General features: G+C 41.8%; 2 protein-coding genes across 2 annotated transcripts in view; both read left to right on the forward strand.

Moving 5' to 3' along the window:
* Positions 1-15,928, forward strand: part of hnrnpul1l (heterogeneous nuclear ribonucleoprotein U-like 1 like) — a 31,008-nt gene extending 15,080 nt beyond the window's left edge. Inside the window, exons 12-16 of the mRNA XM_060912578.1 lie at positions 311-479; positions 9,927-10,190; positions 10,441-10,613; positions 14,658-14,840; positions 15,023-15,928. Of these exons, the coding sequence (XP_060768561.1) occupies positions 311-479; positions 9,927-10,190; positions 10,441-10,613; positions 14,658-14,840; positions 15,023-15,136 (903 nt within the window). The 3' untranslated portion in view covers positions 15,137-15,928. The remainder of the gene's footprint in view (positions 1-310; positions 480-9,926; positions 10,191-10,440; positions 10,614-14,657; positions 14,841-15,022) is intronic.
* Positions 10,621-14,645, forward strand: LOC132875648 (zinc finger MYM-type protein 1). The gene is made up of 2 exons (XM_060912579.1): positions 10,621-12,129; positions 12,214-14,645. Exons 1-2 carry the CDS (start codon positions 11,985-11,987, stop codon positions 14,112-14,114), a joined length of 2,046 nt encoding a protein of 681 aa, XP_060768562.1. The 5' UTR covers positions 10,621-11,984; the 3' UTR covers positions 14,115-14,645.
* Positions 15,929-17,974: the final 2,046 nt, after the last annotated feature.

Here is a 17,974-nt window from a genome sequence, read left to right on the forward strand (position 1 = left end):
AGAACTATAACACTAGGATCCATAGAGAAGCAATTTTGGTCCCCTTTTATATTCTATAAAGGAATCCTGAAACTGATGAAACTTGGCTTCACTGCAGTCCAAGGTAAGTGATATATGCGGGGTTGTGAGAGGCAACCGTTAGTCATTCCTGGACAGTAACTATAGCCATGAAAAGAAAGAAAAAAAACCACTCTCACTTTCATTGTTGCAGGAATCCCAAACCCCTTCTTCGGAACACAAAGCCATAACAAAAGCAAACAACTGAACAATAATGAACAAGCTTCTACTTCTTTCTTGTCACCATTGCTAGACAAATGTATATGGATCAGCCCAGAGACGAAAAATGCGTCCTTTTGAAGGGTTTCAACGCAAGGCTATTGTAATTTGTCCCACGGATGAGGATTTAAAAGAACGAACATTAAAGCGAACTGATGAGGAAGGGAAGGATGTGCCCGATCATGCTGTGTTAGAAATGAAAGGTAGGAATGCCATGGATACCAAAAAAAAAAAAAAACAATGCTTCAACTACATACCCAGATCTGCTTTTTGCTGTATTTTTGTTTTGTTTTGTTTTTTCTTTCTTTTTTTTTTCAATTCTAGTTTTTCTTCAAAATTGGACGACCCCCTTGCCGCCTCCTTCTATTTTGCCAGATAAAAGAGCTGCTACTTCTTTTCCTCTTCTTTTATTTTCATCCCGTTCTGCCATTTTAACACCATTTCCTGTAAAGTTTCATTTCATGTCAGGACAACTACATATCAATGTGCAGAATGTGAAGTTATCCAGGGTATCAGCGGGTTATTTAAAAAAAAAAAAAGGAATAAAAAGCTTTCAGTGTTTATATATGTACCTGATTTATAAGGCAAAGCTGATATCCTTTTGATTCTTTTTAAAAACTAAATGACTGCTATTCAAAATTTTGATCTAATTTGACTTTTATAAGCATATTGAAATTTACTTACATCTGTTTAAGTACTAAATTTGCATGTATATGTGGTGGTCTGGGAAAACCTGTCAGATGTGGCTGTGGCTAAATTCTGGGAAATAACCTCAAAAAAAAAAAAAGGACAAATTTTTTCCTGCGTGTACTTGTAGCCATGTAATGATTCACCCAATTCATGATTCGATTCAATTTACAATCTTGAGTTCGCGATTCAATTCTCCCACAATGTTTTTGAAAAATTATTAAATGAAGGGGGGGAACTTTAATAACCAACAGTTATTTACCTATATTTGTAAAGATTGGAGGAAAACATAACGGCTTATTAGGATGCAGTGCTGCTGCACAGCAACCTATGGGCTCCCCTAGGGGAGCCCATAGGTTGCAGTGCAAAGTACTGCAACTATTGTTCTTCTACGTGTTTCTTCTTCTTCTTCCGTATTCTTCTTCTTCCTCCTATGCAAATTTTGATTTCGAATAACTCAATAACCATACGTCGCACACAGACAAACAATATATCAAAACGTGCGGCTCGATCGGACTCGCTATGCTATTACTTTTCTCTACAGAATACGATTTTTTCGCGACGTAGTCGCGAAAAAATCATCGAAAAAAACCCCATTCATTTCTATGGAATTAATTGAAAAAAAAGCACTTTTTCAACATTTTTCAAACGTCCGCTGCTCTGGCATGCTTTCACCTAGAGACGTGATTCAAACTCTAAAACGTAGGAAAACTTCTCCTCTGTGGATCTGGCATTCAACTTTTCTGCTAGGTTCTACACTTTCGGATCAGTCCCGGCTCAAACGCCATGTGGGTTCCGGGAGAAAATCCGGCTTTTGAATGGGTGTCTATTGCGTTACACACCAGTGAGGGTCGTTAACTTAGAGTGGAGAGAGGTTGAAAATAAAGCTCAAACTTTCTCGCTTAAACTGTGTTTTCAGCCACAAATTTCACTCTACAGACATGATTTTCTCAAAAGTAGTAGTAAAACTTGTCCTGATTCACACAATGTGTCTACCTAAACGATAGGATTTACAGTTTTTGAATGACAAGCGTCAAACTGAGGACAGGGCAGCTGACAGGCCTCATTGACACCCATTATAAACGTGAGAGAAAAGTCACTCATTCTTAAATCGCTCTAGTGTCATTATTTTTAACACTACAGACAAAAAAATACATCATTTTATTCAGGAGACCCTTCTAGCGCTCACTGTGAAAGAATTTTGTGAATAGCTGCTTCCGTTGTCGAGTTCTTTGTCATTGTTCGAGGCCTGTTCTGTAGTAAAACACAGCACAAAATTCAAGACCTTGTGTGTCTTAGCTCATTGACACCCATTATAAAAGTGACAGAAAAGTCTCTAATTTTTAACACTACAGACAAAAAATTACATCAGTCTATTCAGGAGACCCTTCTAGCGCTCACTGTGAAAGAATTTTGTGAATTTCTTTTTTTTTGTGAAAAAAAAACAGCCTCGGTCGGCATGACACTTCACCTTAGCCGCCCACTTTATTAGGAACACTTCTGTTCGTACATACAAACTACAAACACTCTTCTTAGAGTTTAGAGTTTATTTTATTTTTAAAAGGGACAGTGCACAAATTAAACATTATCCTTGTGGTAAGGACAGATGTCTGTCCCAGGTTATAGCAGTACATGCTAATTTCTGTAGTCACTTTGTTTATACTCTTGAATAGCTCTTCTTCATGACGGCTGCTGTCTCAAGCACACACATAATCATTGCATTGAAACATCATTGCAGGTCACACATTCACGGCCAGCAACCATGCGTGACCGAATTGCTTCGCGCACTGTATCCTCTCACAATTTCCCCCAGGGAATTGTCCGGTCTAGTTAACTAAAATATTCTCATCTCATCTCATTATCTCTAGCCGCTTTATCCTTCTACAGGGTCGCAGGCAAGCTGGAGCCTATCCCAGCTGACTACGGGCGAAAGGCGGGGTACACCCTGGACAAGTCGCCAGGTCATCACAGGGCTGACACATAGACACAGACAACCATTCACACTCACATTCACACCTACGGTCAATTTAGAGTCACCAGTTAACCTAACCTGCATGTCTTTGGACTGTGGGGGAAACCGGAGCACCCGGAGGAAACCCACGCAGACACGGGGAGAACATGCAAACTCCACACAGAAAGGCCCTCGCCGGCCCCGGGGCTCGAACCCAGGACCTTCTTGCTGTGAGGCGACAGCGCTAACCACTACACCACCGTGCCGCCACTAAAATATTCTTTTTATTAAAAATGAAAAAAGTTTGTAACAAATAGGCCTTTTCTTAATACACTTTTATGAACATTTGGTACTACCTGCTTGTCTTTCTTTATCCTTCATCAGTCTGTAAAAAGAGCTCTGATTTCTTCTTATTTATACCCTCGCTCTGAAGGAGGAGGGGGGGTGTACTGGTTTACCTCTGTCCGTCCATCCGAAACACCCTTTTTCTCAGCAACCACAAATCATAGCCACTTGGTACCAAATTTCAGCTTGGGGTTCTATACCGTGTATACCGTTTTCGGGTCTGTCCCACATCGACTTCCTGTTTACCGACTGAATGTATTTACGAAACCTGTAGCGTGGATTTACAAAATTTTCGTAACATTTCTCTCAGCAAGTACAAATCACAACTGCTTGATATTTGGTACTGAGCTTCAGCTGGGGGTTCTATACCGTGTATACCGTTTTTCCAGGTCTGTCGCACATCGACTGCCTGTTTACCGACTGAATGTATTACGAAACCTATAGCGTGGATGTACAAAATTTTCGTAACATTTCTCTCAGCAAGTACAAATCACAACTGCTTGATATTTGGTACCGAGCTTCAGCTTTGGGTTCTATACCGTGTATACCGTTTTCAGGTCTGTCGCACATCGACTTCCTGTTTACTGACTGAATGTATTTACAAAACCTATAGCATAGATTTACAAAATTTTCGTAACACTTTTTTTTTTTTTTTTTTCTCAGCAACTACAAATCTCAATTGCTTGATATTTGGTACCGAGCTTCAGCTTGGGGTTCTATACCGTGTATATCGTTTTTCCGGGTCTGTCGCACATCGACTTCCTGTTTACCGACTGAATGTATTACGAAACCTATAGCATGGATGTACAAAATTTTCGTAACATTTCTCTCAGCAATTACAAATCACAACTGCTTGATATTTGGTACCGAGCTTCAGCTTTGGGTTCTATACCGTGTATACTGTTTTCAGGTCTGTCGCACATCGACTTCCTGTTTACCGACTGAATGTATTTACAAAACCTATAGCGTGGATTTACAAAATTTTCGTAACACTTTTTTCTCAGCAACTACAAATTTCAATTGCTTGATATTTGGTACCGAGCTTCAGCTTGGGGTTCTATACCGTGTATACTGTTTTCAGGTCTGTCGCACATCGACTTCCTGTTTACCGACTGAATGTATTTACAAAACCTGTAGCGTGGATTTACAAAATTTTCGTAACACTTTTCCCAGCAACTACAAATCTCAATTGCTTGATATTTGGTACCGAGCTTCAGCTTGGGGTTTTGTATACCGTTTTATCGGGTCTGTCGCACATCGACTTCCTGTTTACCGACTGAAATGTATTTACGAAACCTATAGCATGGATTTACAAAATTTTTGTAACACTTTTTTTGTCAGCAACTACAAACTACACTGCTCTTTACTTGCTTGTCTCAGGATTAATTATTTGTTGACGTCAACATTCATAAGAAATGTCCTCTTCCTTCGATTGCTTGTGTTCTGATATAAGCAAGAGCGGGGGTATACGTAAGTGAGCAGTAGCTCACAGTTGATCTTGTTAAACCTGTTTTATCTATCAGCGAATTACATAACAGCTCTTAACCATTTTAGATATGTTTTGTGAGTTTTCGGAACATTAGAGTTGTGTTACTTCTGCCTACGATGAAGTCACATGCATTTCCGCTATTGTACGTTGTTATCTAAGCAACGCAGTTACACCTCGGAAAAACTAAGATTACACCGCCTGAAAATAATAATGATTCGTTTTTAAATTCATCAATTCGAATTAGCATAAATTTGTATCGCAGTTTATTGTTGCATGATATATTGTTAGATGTCATACTTTAGCTATCTTCCTGCAAAGATCACGTTGTTTAAGAAGTCGGTCTGCCGAAAGATGTCGAAGATCTTCTAGTTAACCTGCTTCCCGTGAGAAACGGAAGTAGCAGAAAAGCTATAGCTTCTAAAGCGTACTCATTAAACACAAATAAAATAATACACTGATCAGTACGAGAAGTGGTTGATTTGATTTGTTACGTTCTAGATTTCGTACTAGCTCCATTGGCAGTTTAGTGAAGCAAGCTAACAGTGCTAGTTACGTACACTCAATCACCAACAATCTGCTACTCTGCGTCAGGCTTTAATTTTCTTCATCATGTTTATTGTGTAAGATGAAACCACAATTATAAGCACGTCTTCCATTTTTGCTGTAATCCAAAACATCTGCACCATACAACTGGTCCAAGGAATCATTCAAGCTAATCACTTGGCAGTTGCTTTATTGTATTGTACCTAATTTGCATAGAATTGAGACTCTCAGGCCCTGTCCACACGGCAACGGATTCAGGTGACTCCGATACAATTGCTTATCGTTTAGGCCTGGCGTCCACACGGCACCGGCGTTTTGGGTGCCCAAAACGCAATCTTTTTGAGAACGGGTTCCAGAGTGGAAAGATCTGGCAACGTTGCTGTTGTGAAGTCGTCTGGATGAGTAGAACGGATTTGTTTACGATGACGTCACAACCACGTGACTGTGAGTGCTTCATGCCGGGTAGAAGTGTAACGAACTCGATGCGAGTTGTCAACAAATCCTATAACTTGGTTCATGAAACGCGCTTACAAAATATTTTCACTGTGAATATTTATTGTGTAATGGTGCAAAGAGAGAGAGAGAGACTCTGCCCTTAGGGCAGAGTCAATCCCGCCAGCAAAAATGGGGAAAAAAAGGAGCGATCTCACCTCTTCAGATGTTGGTTTAAGTCCAACAATACATTCCTCAAAAAGGGCATAGAAGAGCAAATTAATCCATCAACGTGTAGCATTCAATTTATTCCGGACCATTAAAGACGCCGCCTTCCGCGTAGAATCATACGTCATCCTCGCTGCCATATTGGATAGGTCAAAGGGGAGACTAAAGATTCATGTGCTGCGTTTAACTGTACCAACAGGTTTACCGTCCAAACGAGATCACATGGGATTACCTTTCACAGGTGAGAAACAACAAATTAATCCATCACCGTGTAGCATTCAATTTATTCCGGACCATTAAAGACGCCGCCTTCCGCGTAGAATCATACGTCATCCTCGCCGCCATATTGGATAGGTCAAAGCGGAGAATAAAGATTAGCTGCGTTTAATTGTACCAACAGGTTTGCCGTCCAAACGAGATCACATGGGATTACCTTTCACAGGTGAGACTGGAAAAATACTTTTCATTGTATTTGGTCATTATAATGTAATTTTACGAACAGATTTTCCTGACTTTGTGGCTAATATGAAGTCTCGCGCATAATAGTTTATGCGCATGCGTCCTTACTACTTCTATTGTTCTGGTGTCTCCGAAGGGACCGTCTTACAGCGCCCCTAGAGGTGTGGCATGTGTATTGCATCGTTTTCAGCAAGCGTTGCGTTGCCATATGGACCTGATATTTTACTGATCGTTGCCCATTTGGACGCAATATATTTTTAAATAACATCTCGTTGCCGTTGTCGTGTGGATGTAGCCTCAGCCCATGTTTACATTAGACCGTATCAGCGGATCATCAGATTAACGTTTTTAAAACGATTAGTATGCACACAGCAACACCAATACACGATTTGCATGCACATAGCAACGCCAATACACGGATACGCTCGGCTCCGCAGGCATCCTGCGCTCCAAATCACTCCGCCCTGAACAGCGAGTGCCCTCTGGAGGGTGCGCACTCCGGCCCTGCGCAGCTCACACAGCGCGCGAGTGAAGTGCACAAGCAATGATTCGGGACTGAGCCGCTGTGTGTGTGATCCCAGCGCATATCACTTACCACTTGCAAGTGGAAGGATGGCAAGCCTAAAGACAATCATAACTACACAATGGGCAGTATTTGCATCAGTATTTGCAGTATTTTCATACTTTTATACTCTTTAATGAAAGGTGATACAAGGCGGAAGTCCGCTCCGTTTTTCAGCAGTCACGTCACATGACCAACGCCAGCGAATCAGGAAGGTGGATGTCACAGTGACGTTGTCCAATTAGACGCCAGCTAGAGCTCAGCACAGCGTATCCGCGTATTCTCAATGTTTACACAGCACCGGATCAGACACGATCTGGATTGAATACGTGGACGCTGGCGGATTCCCGTTTCCAGGCGTTTTAATGTAAACGGACAGTGCATCCGCGAAGAAAACGAGACAGATACGGTCTAATGTAAACGTAGCCTCAGTAGGTTGTATTTGGTCACATGACTTTTGCAATGAATGAAGTGGTGCTCAGGCAAGCAATTTGGCTGTCGTTATGCAAAGAGCTAGTGAACCCATCTCCGACTATTTTCGCAGTTTAGAGGCCAATGCACGGTCGAGATACCTTCAGAACGTTGCTCTTTGCAGTGGGATAGATCCTTACACGTTAACAAAGAAGGATTTTTCCTAGGAGTTGGAAAATTATCCATCCGTTGAGTTCCCGGACATCTCAGGCTACTGGCTGGGTTAAAGGGCTGGGGAGCAAGACACTAAAAGATAAATCCTGTATCGTTTATGCCTGGGTAAGTTGGTATTTTTGGGCTTTTTGTACACATCTTTGCGATGATTGATTGTATGATGCTACAAGTTTTAGTATCGGATGTAAGTAAACCACAGCCACTCGATTCTCAATCCTCCCTGCTCTTCAATTCCGGGTAAATCGTTCACAAAGATCTACAGAAACCCCTTCAAAGACCTGGAGATTGGTGAAACAGGACGGAGAAGTTATTACGTCTCACTGTAACTGCATAGCCGAGAAGCAGTTTCGTGCCGTTAACTCGTGAGCTCTGCTTTTGTGTTTCCGTGGATCATCTCGATTACCTCATCTATCTAATTTTTCCAGCTCACCAGCAGTAGAGCAATGAGCTATTGCCGTCACGCGCCGTCCGTCCACAGTTCACAAAAATTGCTACTCCTCCCTGAGTTTTCAATGGATTTTGATTCTGATTGTTTTGTTTGGAAGATCTGCACAAAAGTTACTCTCTTGTTTTGTGATTTCTCATTAACAAGTTGCTAATAAGGCCAATTAATGAACTTTCAGGAAAATCGCTATTCCTCCCTGAGTTTTCATTGGATTTTGATTCGAATTGTTTTGTTTTGAAGATCAAACTGTTCTCATGAAGAACAGTTTAGCTGATTGTAAACAAGTCAGGTTTCTCATGGTACGCCCGTATGAGCTACTGCGTCGCCGATGCTCTGGTAACTAGGACATCCTGATAAAAAAAAGTGAAAACATGCGCGTTAGTTTACAATATGGCAGCCACAATCGACAAAAACGCATCTGATGACTTCAAAACATCACAAAATAACGGAAAATGGTGAGAAAAGTGGTTTGCGAAATAAATCGGAGGAATTTACAAACCTTTCACGAAGTGATCACTGCAAACTCGAGCGTTCTTCGACTCGGCTCCCTTCCATCACAGCGAAAGTTTCAAGAGCCACCTTTCTTGTCATCTTTTGGTAAAATCCTTTGCGCTTTCACCCTTTATCACTTCACGGGGAACCCGGAAGAAACTTGTATCAGTTTCACGGTTTGTTTGATTCAAGCAGCGCAAAACAATGAAGCATAGGGCATTTTAACGACGAGAGAGGTGCCCCGGCGATAGTAACACTTTGTGAACAGTGAGCTTAGCTGACCACCACTTCATGTCTTGCATCTCTGAAGCGGCTGTGATGTCAGATGCAACCCACCTATTAAAAGTCGCTGAAAATGTTTCTCCATATCGCACACATGCATGGAAAATAAATATTATGCTGTTCGAGAGTTATACGTCGTAGCGAAACAGATACAAGTCTAACCAAGTCTGGTTGTAATCAGGTATCTGCTGTCACAATGTCCATGATGATCCTGGGCCACCGTTGAAAAGGAATGTTTACATGCAGTTTTCTCCCGTTTGACTTTTGGGAAGTTACTACGCTTTAACCGCTGGCTGAAGCAAAAGAAAGCCTGTAGTTTTCACTGCTATTTATATATAAATAGAGAGAGTGTTCAGTTTTCACCATGTGAAGGTTGTTCCCACGCCACCACACGGAGTCTCTCTGACGAGTAGTGCTTTTTCTCAAAGCCGCCATGTTTTATTCATGTTTTAAACCTGTTTTCCCCTAAAATATCCTCTGTTGGATTCCACCATTTAAACTTGCAATAAACTCTTAGTCGTAATTCGTGGACTTGCTAAACTTTGAGGCGACTTGGTTTTTCTGTTGAATTTTCGTTCTATCATTTGTGTCTCCAATTAACAGAAATGTCAATGCCACATTGACGAAGTCAAAATCCAGTTAGCTGATGCCTGCAGATACCCTGTTATTAATTGGCTCATATCAATTCCTCAGTAATTTCCGGAATGAATAATTCCACTTAAGTCTGTGATATTAATTTAGGTAGTTGTTTTTAATTGTTTTGTTCGTTCAAGTATCCTTCAACTCTTTTTCTGGCAACTGTCTGTGTTTTCTTTCTCTTACATAATTCTATATTTTCATTGTTTACCCCTAATCCAGGACAAGTTTTGCCTTGGTCGACTAAGGCAATATTTGTCCAAGGTCCCCCTTACTGTCCTAATGCTCCATCTCCTCCTCTCAATCTCGTATCTTCCCCTCTTTCCTCTTCCCCTGCCCCCTTATTTAAAGTTTAGTTTTTGCCACTACTCAAGTGATGCTAATGCTGATGCTCTTTATTTTCTCAACGACGCGGCCATTCTCTCCCTCACTGCGTGCCCTCTGCCGCCCTCAGCCAACTTCGTGCTGCCTGATGCTGGCGAGTTCCTGGATGACGTGATCTTCATAGAGCTGCAGCGTGAGGAGGCCGACACGCTCATCAAGCAGTACAACGAAGAGGGCCGAAAGGCTGGCCCGCCGCCTGACAAGCGCTTCGATAATCGGCCCGGGGGTTTCCGCGGCCGTGGATTCCAGCGCTATGAGCACCAAGGGTCGGCACAGGGAACACGAGGCTCGTACCAGAACCGTGGCACCTCTGGAGTAGGTGGCTATCGTGGAGGTAATGGACTTTTCTGACCTTCAGGTTTGGCATGGCATCAGTTCAGGGTTTTATAACAATCCAAAATGTCATCCATTAGGTGTTGAGAGTCTTCTTAAAGTCTGGCTTCCTGATGAATAAAAAAGGTTTATTAAAATGCAATGGGAGGAAAGTAGTTGAGTAATCAGACCAGCCGATATTTTATGTATCAGCTCTGCAGTTTAATATCGGAGGAGGCTGGTCACGGTGTGTTTTTCTGTTCCTAATGTAGCTTATAATCGTGGAGGGTACAACCAGAACCGCTGGGGGAACAACTACAGAGATCCAGGAGGCCGAGGAAGCTACAACCGCAGCCCACAATCAGGAGGCAGCTACACCCACAACCGCCAGGGCTCCTACAACAAAGGGAGCAGTGGAAGCAGCGGGAGCTACACTCCGTCCCAGGTACCAGACAGAGAGCTGTTCTGACTTGTCTGTTTCTCTCTCTTTCTTCTCTTTCTCTGCCCCCTTTTCTTTTTCTCTCTTCCTTCCTCTTTTTCTTCTCTCTCTTTCTCTGTCCCCCTTTTTCTTTCTTATTTTCTCTCCCTGTCTTTCTTTCTTGCTCTCTCTCCTCCTTTCTCTTTGTTTCTTCTCGCTCTTTCTCTGGCCCCCTTTTTCTTTTTTCTCTTTCCCTTTCATTCATTCTTTTTTCTTTCTCTTTCTTTATTTCTTTCTTCTCGCTCTTTCTCTGTCCCCCCCTCTTTTCTTTTTTCCCGTCTTTCTTTCTTTTCTCTCTCTCTGTCGCCATTTTTTTCTTTCTTTCTTCTCTTCTTTCTCTGTCCCCCCCTTTTCTTTTTCTTTCTCCCTCTCTCTTCCTTTCTCTTTCTGTCCGCCTTTTTCTTTCTTTTTCTTTCTTTCCTCTCTCTTTGTCCCTTTTTCTTTTTCTTTCTTTCTTTCTTTCTTTCTTTCTCCCCCCCCTTGCTTCCTTCAGCATTGTTGTTGAATCCTCATCCTATTAGTCAGGAGGTGTTGATTTAAATTTCCTCTATATTCATTTTCAGTGCATTTGTTCAAATAGATTATCATTTCTGTAGCAATTCATTCACAGGGATTTATCTACGATAAAAAAAATCATTTATATGGCGAGTCTTTCCGTAAAGAATCGTTGATTTACCCATTGTGCTTTATTCCCTTACCTTTCGAAGCACGTTACTTATAATTGCCAGACACTCAAACCAGTGACGTGCGGTCAGGGGTGGCAGGTGAGGCAGGGCCTCACCGGCCGTCATGAGATGTAATGAATGTAAATAATGATAACAATAAAGATTTGTCCAATCATCTGTGCTATATATGCCATTTCTGTATGATTCAAATAATTTCAATCATTTTTGCGATCAAAATCGCCGTATTTGCCTATTTCCTATTCAATTGCAGCGAATATGCAGCGACGTGAGGCAGCACCAAGCCGTGCCTCACGTCAGATTGCGCAATCCCTTGTTAACTGGGTTGAGCGCGTGCCTTTTGCTTACTCTGTGTATGCTACCAACGTAATGCTGTATTAAAATGTTTTTTATACATTGTAGACGTGTGTATAATATGTCCTCACTTTCCTTATAATATGTAATGTTTTCTACGTATGTGTATCACTTATTTAGTGTTAACAATTTGACATAAAGCCGCACTGAAAAGACATGAGGTGAGGCAGGCAGTAGCTCTGCCGCAGTGCAGAGGGCATACGTGAGCTCAGTTATTCTTGTTTGGTGGTTGCTTCTTCTCTCCGTCGTCACGTAAAGTTTAATTTGGACTGTTGTTGTCTTGTTCCGATTGACTGCAACAATGGAGGATGTAATAGCTCAACTGAAAGGTTTCTCAAAGTTGGACCTTCAAGGAAAACGGGACGTGATAAAGAATGGACGGCCGACGCCGGAGCTAAAGGAATTACTTCAAAGGACTGAGCAGAAGATAACCCGATCGTTTCAAAGTGAGTGGTACAACCGAAAAGATTGGCTGTGTGGCTGTGCTACAAGAAACCGCCTTTTCTGTTATCCCTGTCTCTTGTTCTCAGCCAGTGACAATGTCTGGACTAACATGGGATTTTGTGACTTAAAAAACCTAACAAGAAGCCTCCTGAAACATGAATGCTCAGCTATTCACATTCAAAGCCAAATTGCTTTAAAAACTTTTGGGACTTCTCGAATAGATGTGGCTTCGAATGAACAGCACCGGCTAAACATTAGCATGCACAACGCTAAGGTGAAGGAAAACCGAGAGATCTTAAAATATCTCATTCATGCAACCTGCTTCTTAGCCAAACAGGAATTGGCATTTCACGGTGATGATGAGAGTACAAGCTCTTCGAATCGTGGGAATTATATCGAGCTATTGAATGCTTTTGCCGAGAGAGATGAGAGGCTCGGAAGACACTTGGAGACATCTGTGGTATTTTCTGGGTTGTCAAATGGGATACAAAATGATTTAATTGAAGCAGTGGGAGACGTGATCAGAAGTGATATCAAAAAGGAAATCGATGCGGCACCATTTGTCGCTGTAGAAGTCGACGAAACAACGGACGTCACGAACAGAGCTCAGATCTCTGTCATTTTACGTTATGTTGCCACAAGTGAGGCGGCCTGTGAAGTAAAGGAGGCCTTTTTAGGCTTTGATGATGTTAGTGAAGACCGAAGAGCCCCCGCAATAGCCCAGTACGTCTTGGCAGTGTTGGAGAAATACAACTGTCTGGAAAAATTGGTAGCGCAGACATACGACGGCGCATCCATCATGTCGTCAGAGCTGAATGGTGTGCAAGCAAAGATAAAGGAACGAGTACCCGAAGCTATGTTCACTCACTGTTATGCACACAAGTTAAATTTAGTACTGCAGCATGCAACAAAACGTATAGCTGAATGCAGAGTCTTTTTCAAAACAGTTGAGGGGATAGGGACATTTTTTAACAAGTCCACGAAGCGCACTCACTTACTGGATGATGTTGTGAAGCAGCGTTTACCAAGAGCAGCGCCTACAAGATGGAGCTCAAGTTCCAGACTGTTGCAAACCATCAGCATGTACCAATCTGACCTGCTCGCGGTATTCCGTATGATCAGCGATAATCCAGACGGTTGGGATAATGACACTGTAATCATGGCCTCTGGATATGAGCGGTGGCTGTCAAAAGCATCAACGTGCTTTCTCATTATGGTGTATGACGGAATCTTCAATGAAACGGATGCGCTCTTCAGAGTGCTGCAAAACAAGGCCATGGACATTGGATTTTGTTGTGCACAAATTCGTGACACAATTGGAGCTGTGAAAGGACAGAGGCAGGAGTTTGACAGTTTCTACGAGCGGTTTGAGCAGAAATGCTCCTCACTCGGTCTGACAGATAGTCAGCAGCCAGTCAGAGACGAGCGGAAACGATTGTTCTGTAACATTCTGGACAATGTTGCAGCTCAACTGAAAGCCCGGTTTGATCATTTTGGTGATCTAGCTTTCCTTGGTTTGGTCGATTGTGCAAAATTTAATGGAATGTCACAGCATTTTGATGACACGAAACTGCAAAGCTTGTCAAATTACGCAAAGTTCTTTGAATTCGGCAGACTAAAGGCTGATCTGATCGGACTGTATCGCTCACAAACAGTGAGGAATGAATGCAAATCCCCTGTACAGCTTCTCAGCTTTTTGGCCCAGAACAAACTGATGCAGACGGTCCCTGAAGCGACCAAGTTACTTCAACTGGCCCTCACTATACCGGCTACAACAGTGTCCGTGGAAAGGTCGTTCTCTGCTCTGAAAAGACTCAAAACGTACAGTCGTAATCACACCGGCCAAGGACGTCTTTCATCCCTGGCAATCATCGCCATTGAGACTGAGAGACTTTTAAAACTAAAAAAAGACAAGGAGGATTTCTATGCCAAAGTCACAGAGATTTTCGTCCAGAAGGAACAGCGCATGGACTTCATTTACATGTAAAGGTAAGACCAGTGTTCGAATCCTGTGTGTGTGTGTGCATGTGTGTGTGAGAGAGAGCATCCGCCGTGATGCTGTGCCTTGCGATGGATGTATGTGGCACCGGCCGTGGTGCTGTGGCCTGTTCTGTCTGTGGCATCCGCCGTGGTGCTGTGTGGTTTGTTCTGTGGTTTTACCCGCTGTGTGGCCTGTGTGGTCCGCCGTGGTGTTTTTTGGAGGTAGGCTACTGAACCGCCATTCATTTTTCATTCTTCCTTGGCCAAATATGTACCTTCAAATGTACCTTATGTAAAGAATGCTGCTATAAGATATGAAACTAATCGGTATTTGGCAAATATTTTGGTGCATATTTGAAAATCTGATTTTGGAAAAAGTCAGTGCCTCACTCGCCACAAACCTCACCGCACGTCACTGACTCAGACATGTCAGAAGCAAAGATTAGTTGGTGTTCTCGTATCCCGATGGTCACTGCACAAAAATGTAGTTATGTTTTATAATTCTATGTAATATAATAATTCCAGATGTGACCTTTTTCTTTTTGTACAGCCTCAGAATTACAATCAAGGTTACACCCAAAGCAGCTACGGCCAAGGATACAACTATGGAAACTACAGCCAGTACCCAAGTTACAGCCAGGGTTATAGCCAGGCACCTGCAACCACGGCCCAGTCATACAATCCGCAGCAGCAGCAGCAGCAGCAGCAGACCTACAACCAGCAGTACCAACAGGTCAGCTACAGCAACTGCTACGAATAAAACATCTGATATGATCAATCAGACATTGTCTTTTTAATAGCCGTGTATTAAAATGTCTTAGTAGAAGAATAACAACTTTAATGTTATTAACTCTAGTCGGGTTTGATTCAATATTTGAAACACTTGTGGTTTCTCTCCATTCCTCATGATCGCAGTACGCTCAGCAGTGGCAGCAGTATTACCAGAACCAGAGCCAGTGGAACCAGTACTACAACCAGTACGGAAATTACGGCAACTACCAGCAGGGCCAGGGCTCGCAGCAGCAGTAGCCGTATCCCGCTATGGCTCTTCCATATCATTCCATCACCTCTATTCTTCTTTAGTTTGTTTGTTTGGTTGTTTTTTTTTTTTTTTTTTTAATTAGTCTCCTTTTCTTTCAGACCACTCCCCCTGTGCTTTCACTCTTTTATTCCTAAGTTTGCTTTTACTCTCTAACTGCCTAAGTTTTAAAATTAACTGGATTTATCTCGCATCCCACTATTGCATTTTAGTTTCGGAGGCACGAGTCTGCTTTGCTTGCTTTTGAAGTACTTCCTAACTCACATTGATGCATTTGATAAGTAGCGACGTGTAAAGTAGTTTGCATTAGATCCTACACACAGATTCACGCTCGAATGCTTTGTAATGGGGATGCAAATAAATTTAAATAATTTTGATTTGATGAAAATTTGTATGTTGAAAATTTGCATTGTTTTATTTGTCTTCTCATCATATCCTATAAAAATTAGACTTTGAGTAGCTGCGTTTTCTAAAGGTTTAACTACATGTATGGGTTTCAGAACACAGTTGTATCTAATACAATTGAGAATTTAAATACCACAATTTTTCATAAATCATAACCAATGATGGATACCTGTGGAGTTTGACAGCATACACGTTTTTACCATTCTTACGTCTTACCAATTTCATGTTTGTTCTCCTTGTATCTACAATTTAGTGAGCACTATGTGGTTGTAAGTTTTTATACCTCGTATCATATTTGTAAAACTGTATTGGCATGTTTGTTTTTTTGTCTGATCAGAGCTCATTTTTTTGTATTTGAGAATATAATATGAAACCAACATTGTGTTTTTGTGTTCTTTTTCTGTTGATGAGAATCCCTACATCCACACCTCATTACTTGCAATATTTAAATTGTTGTATTGTGGAATATGCATATAGTGTCATGTGCAGTGTTAAAGGAACAGTCCACCGTACTTCCATAATGAAATATGCTCTTATCTGAATTGAGACGAGCTGCTCCGTACCTCTCCGAGCTTTGCGCGACCTCCCAGTCAGTCAGACGTGCTGTTACTCCTGTTAGCAATGTAGCTAGGCTCAGTATGGCCAATGGTATTTTTTGGGGCTGTAGTTAGATGCGACCAAACTCTTCCGCGTTTTTCCTGTTTACATAGGTTTATATGACCAGTGACATGAAACAAGTTTAGTTACACAAATTGAAACGTAGCGATTTTCTATGCTATGGAAAGTCCGCACTATAATGACAGGCGTACTAACACCTTCTGCGCGCTTCGGCAGCGCATTGATGCGGAGCTCAGATATCAATGCGCTGCCGAAGCGCGCAGAAGGTGTTAGTACGCCTGTCATTATAGTGCGGACTTTCCATAGCATAGAAAATCGCTACGTTTCAATTTGTGTAACTAAACTTGTTTCATGTCACTGGTCATATAAACCTATGTAAACAGGAAAAACGTGGAAGAGTTTGGTCGCATCTAACTACAGCCCCAAAAAATACCATTGGCCATACTGAGCCTAGCTACATTGCTAACAGGAGTGACAGCGCGTCTGACTGACTGGGAGGTCGCGCAAAGCTCGGACAGGTACGGAGCAGCTCGTCTCAATTCAGATAAGAGCATATTTCATTATGGAAGTACGGTGGACTGTTCCTTTAATGTACTTGGTAATTGCGGGGCTTGTGTGAGCCATATAAAAATACTGCATATGTACAATATAGACGCATTTATTATATTTTGAAAGGAATATTGCTTTTGTAACATTTCATCACTCTTTGGACAAAAAAAAAAAGTATTTTAGACCAGCTAAGGGGAAGCCATAGCTTAAAGGAACAGCTATGGGACTGATAGGTCGCTGGTTTGATTCCCTGGACCAGCAGGAATGGCTGAAGTGCCCTTGAGCAAGATAACTAACCCCCAACTGCTCCCCTGGCTGCTCACTGTAGGTATGTCAGTGTCCTGTTGTACGTCGCTCTGGATAAGAGTGTCTGCTAAACGCCCGTAATTTAATATACCAACTAGATCACATACTCAGTTTCACAGATTCACTTCATTCTAACCTAGTGACAAACAGGTTTACCAGACATAAGTATTTTATTATCTTATTAATTTTGTTCTTGTGCTCATAATGTCACAAATTTATGATTTCACAATTATATTACAACCATATCCCACCAGCTATAAAAATGGTATGGCTGATGTTTGCCCTTACCTTTATATTTTCTCGTTGCATAATACTGGTAGTGACTAGCTATCCTACATAAGGAATAAAACACCATATGGTATGCTGTTCTATGAAAATAATCAAAAATCAACCCCATCAGGAAACCTGATAACCTGTTATTGGACTACAGTGGTGCTTGAAAGTTTATGAACCCTTTAGAATTTTCTATATTCCTGCATAAACATGACCTAAAACATCAGATTTTCACACAAGTCCTAAAAGTAGATAAAGAGAACCCAGTTAAACAAATGAGACAAAAATATTATACTTGGTCATTTATTTATTGAGGAAAATGATCCAATATTACATATCTGTGAGTGGCAAAAGTATGTGAACCTTTGCTTTCAGTATCTGGTGTGACCCCCTTGTGCAGCAATAACTGCAACTAAACGTTTGCAGTAACTGTTGATCAGTCCTGCACACCGGCTTGGAGGAATTTTAGCCCGTTCCTCCGTACAGAACAGCTTCAACTCTGGGATGCTGGTGGGTTTCCTCACATGAACTGCTCACTTCAGGTCCTTCCACAACATTTCGATGGGATTAAGGTCAGGACTTTGACTTGGCCATTCCAAAACATTAACTTTATTCTTCTTTAACCATTCTTTGGTAGAACGACTTGTGTGCTTAGGGTCGTTGTCTTGCTGCATGAC

The sequence above is a fragment of the Neoarius graeffei genome, chromosome 28 (assembly GCF_027579695.1).
Source record: "Neoarius graeffei isolate fNeoGra1 chromosome 28, fNeoGra1.pri, whole genome shotgun sequence".
In the NCBI taxonomy this organism is placed as follows: domain Eukaryota; kingdom Metazoa; phylum Chordata; class Actinopteri; order Siluriformes; family Ariidae; genus Neoarius; species Neoarius graeffei.

Excerpts from the sequence above, each read along its gene's own strand:
- LOC132875648 (XM_060912579.1), top strand. The coding sequence starts at position 11,985 with ATGGAGGATGTAATAGCTCAACTGAAAGGTTTCTCAAAGTTGGACCTT. Across the intron at positions 12,130-12,213 it reads GATAACCCGATCGTTTCAAA|CCAGTGACAATGTCTGGACT; the intron begins GTGAGTGGTACA and ends TCTTGTTCTCAG.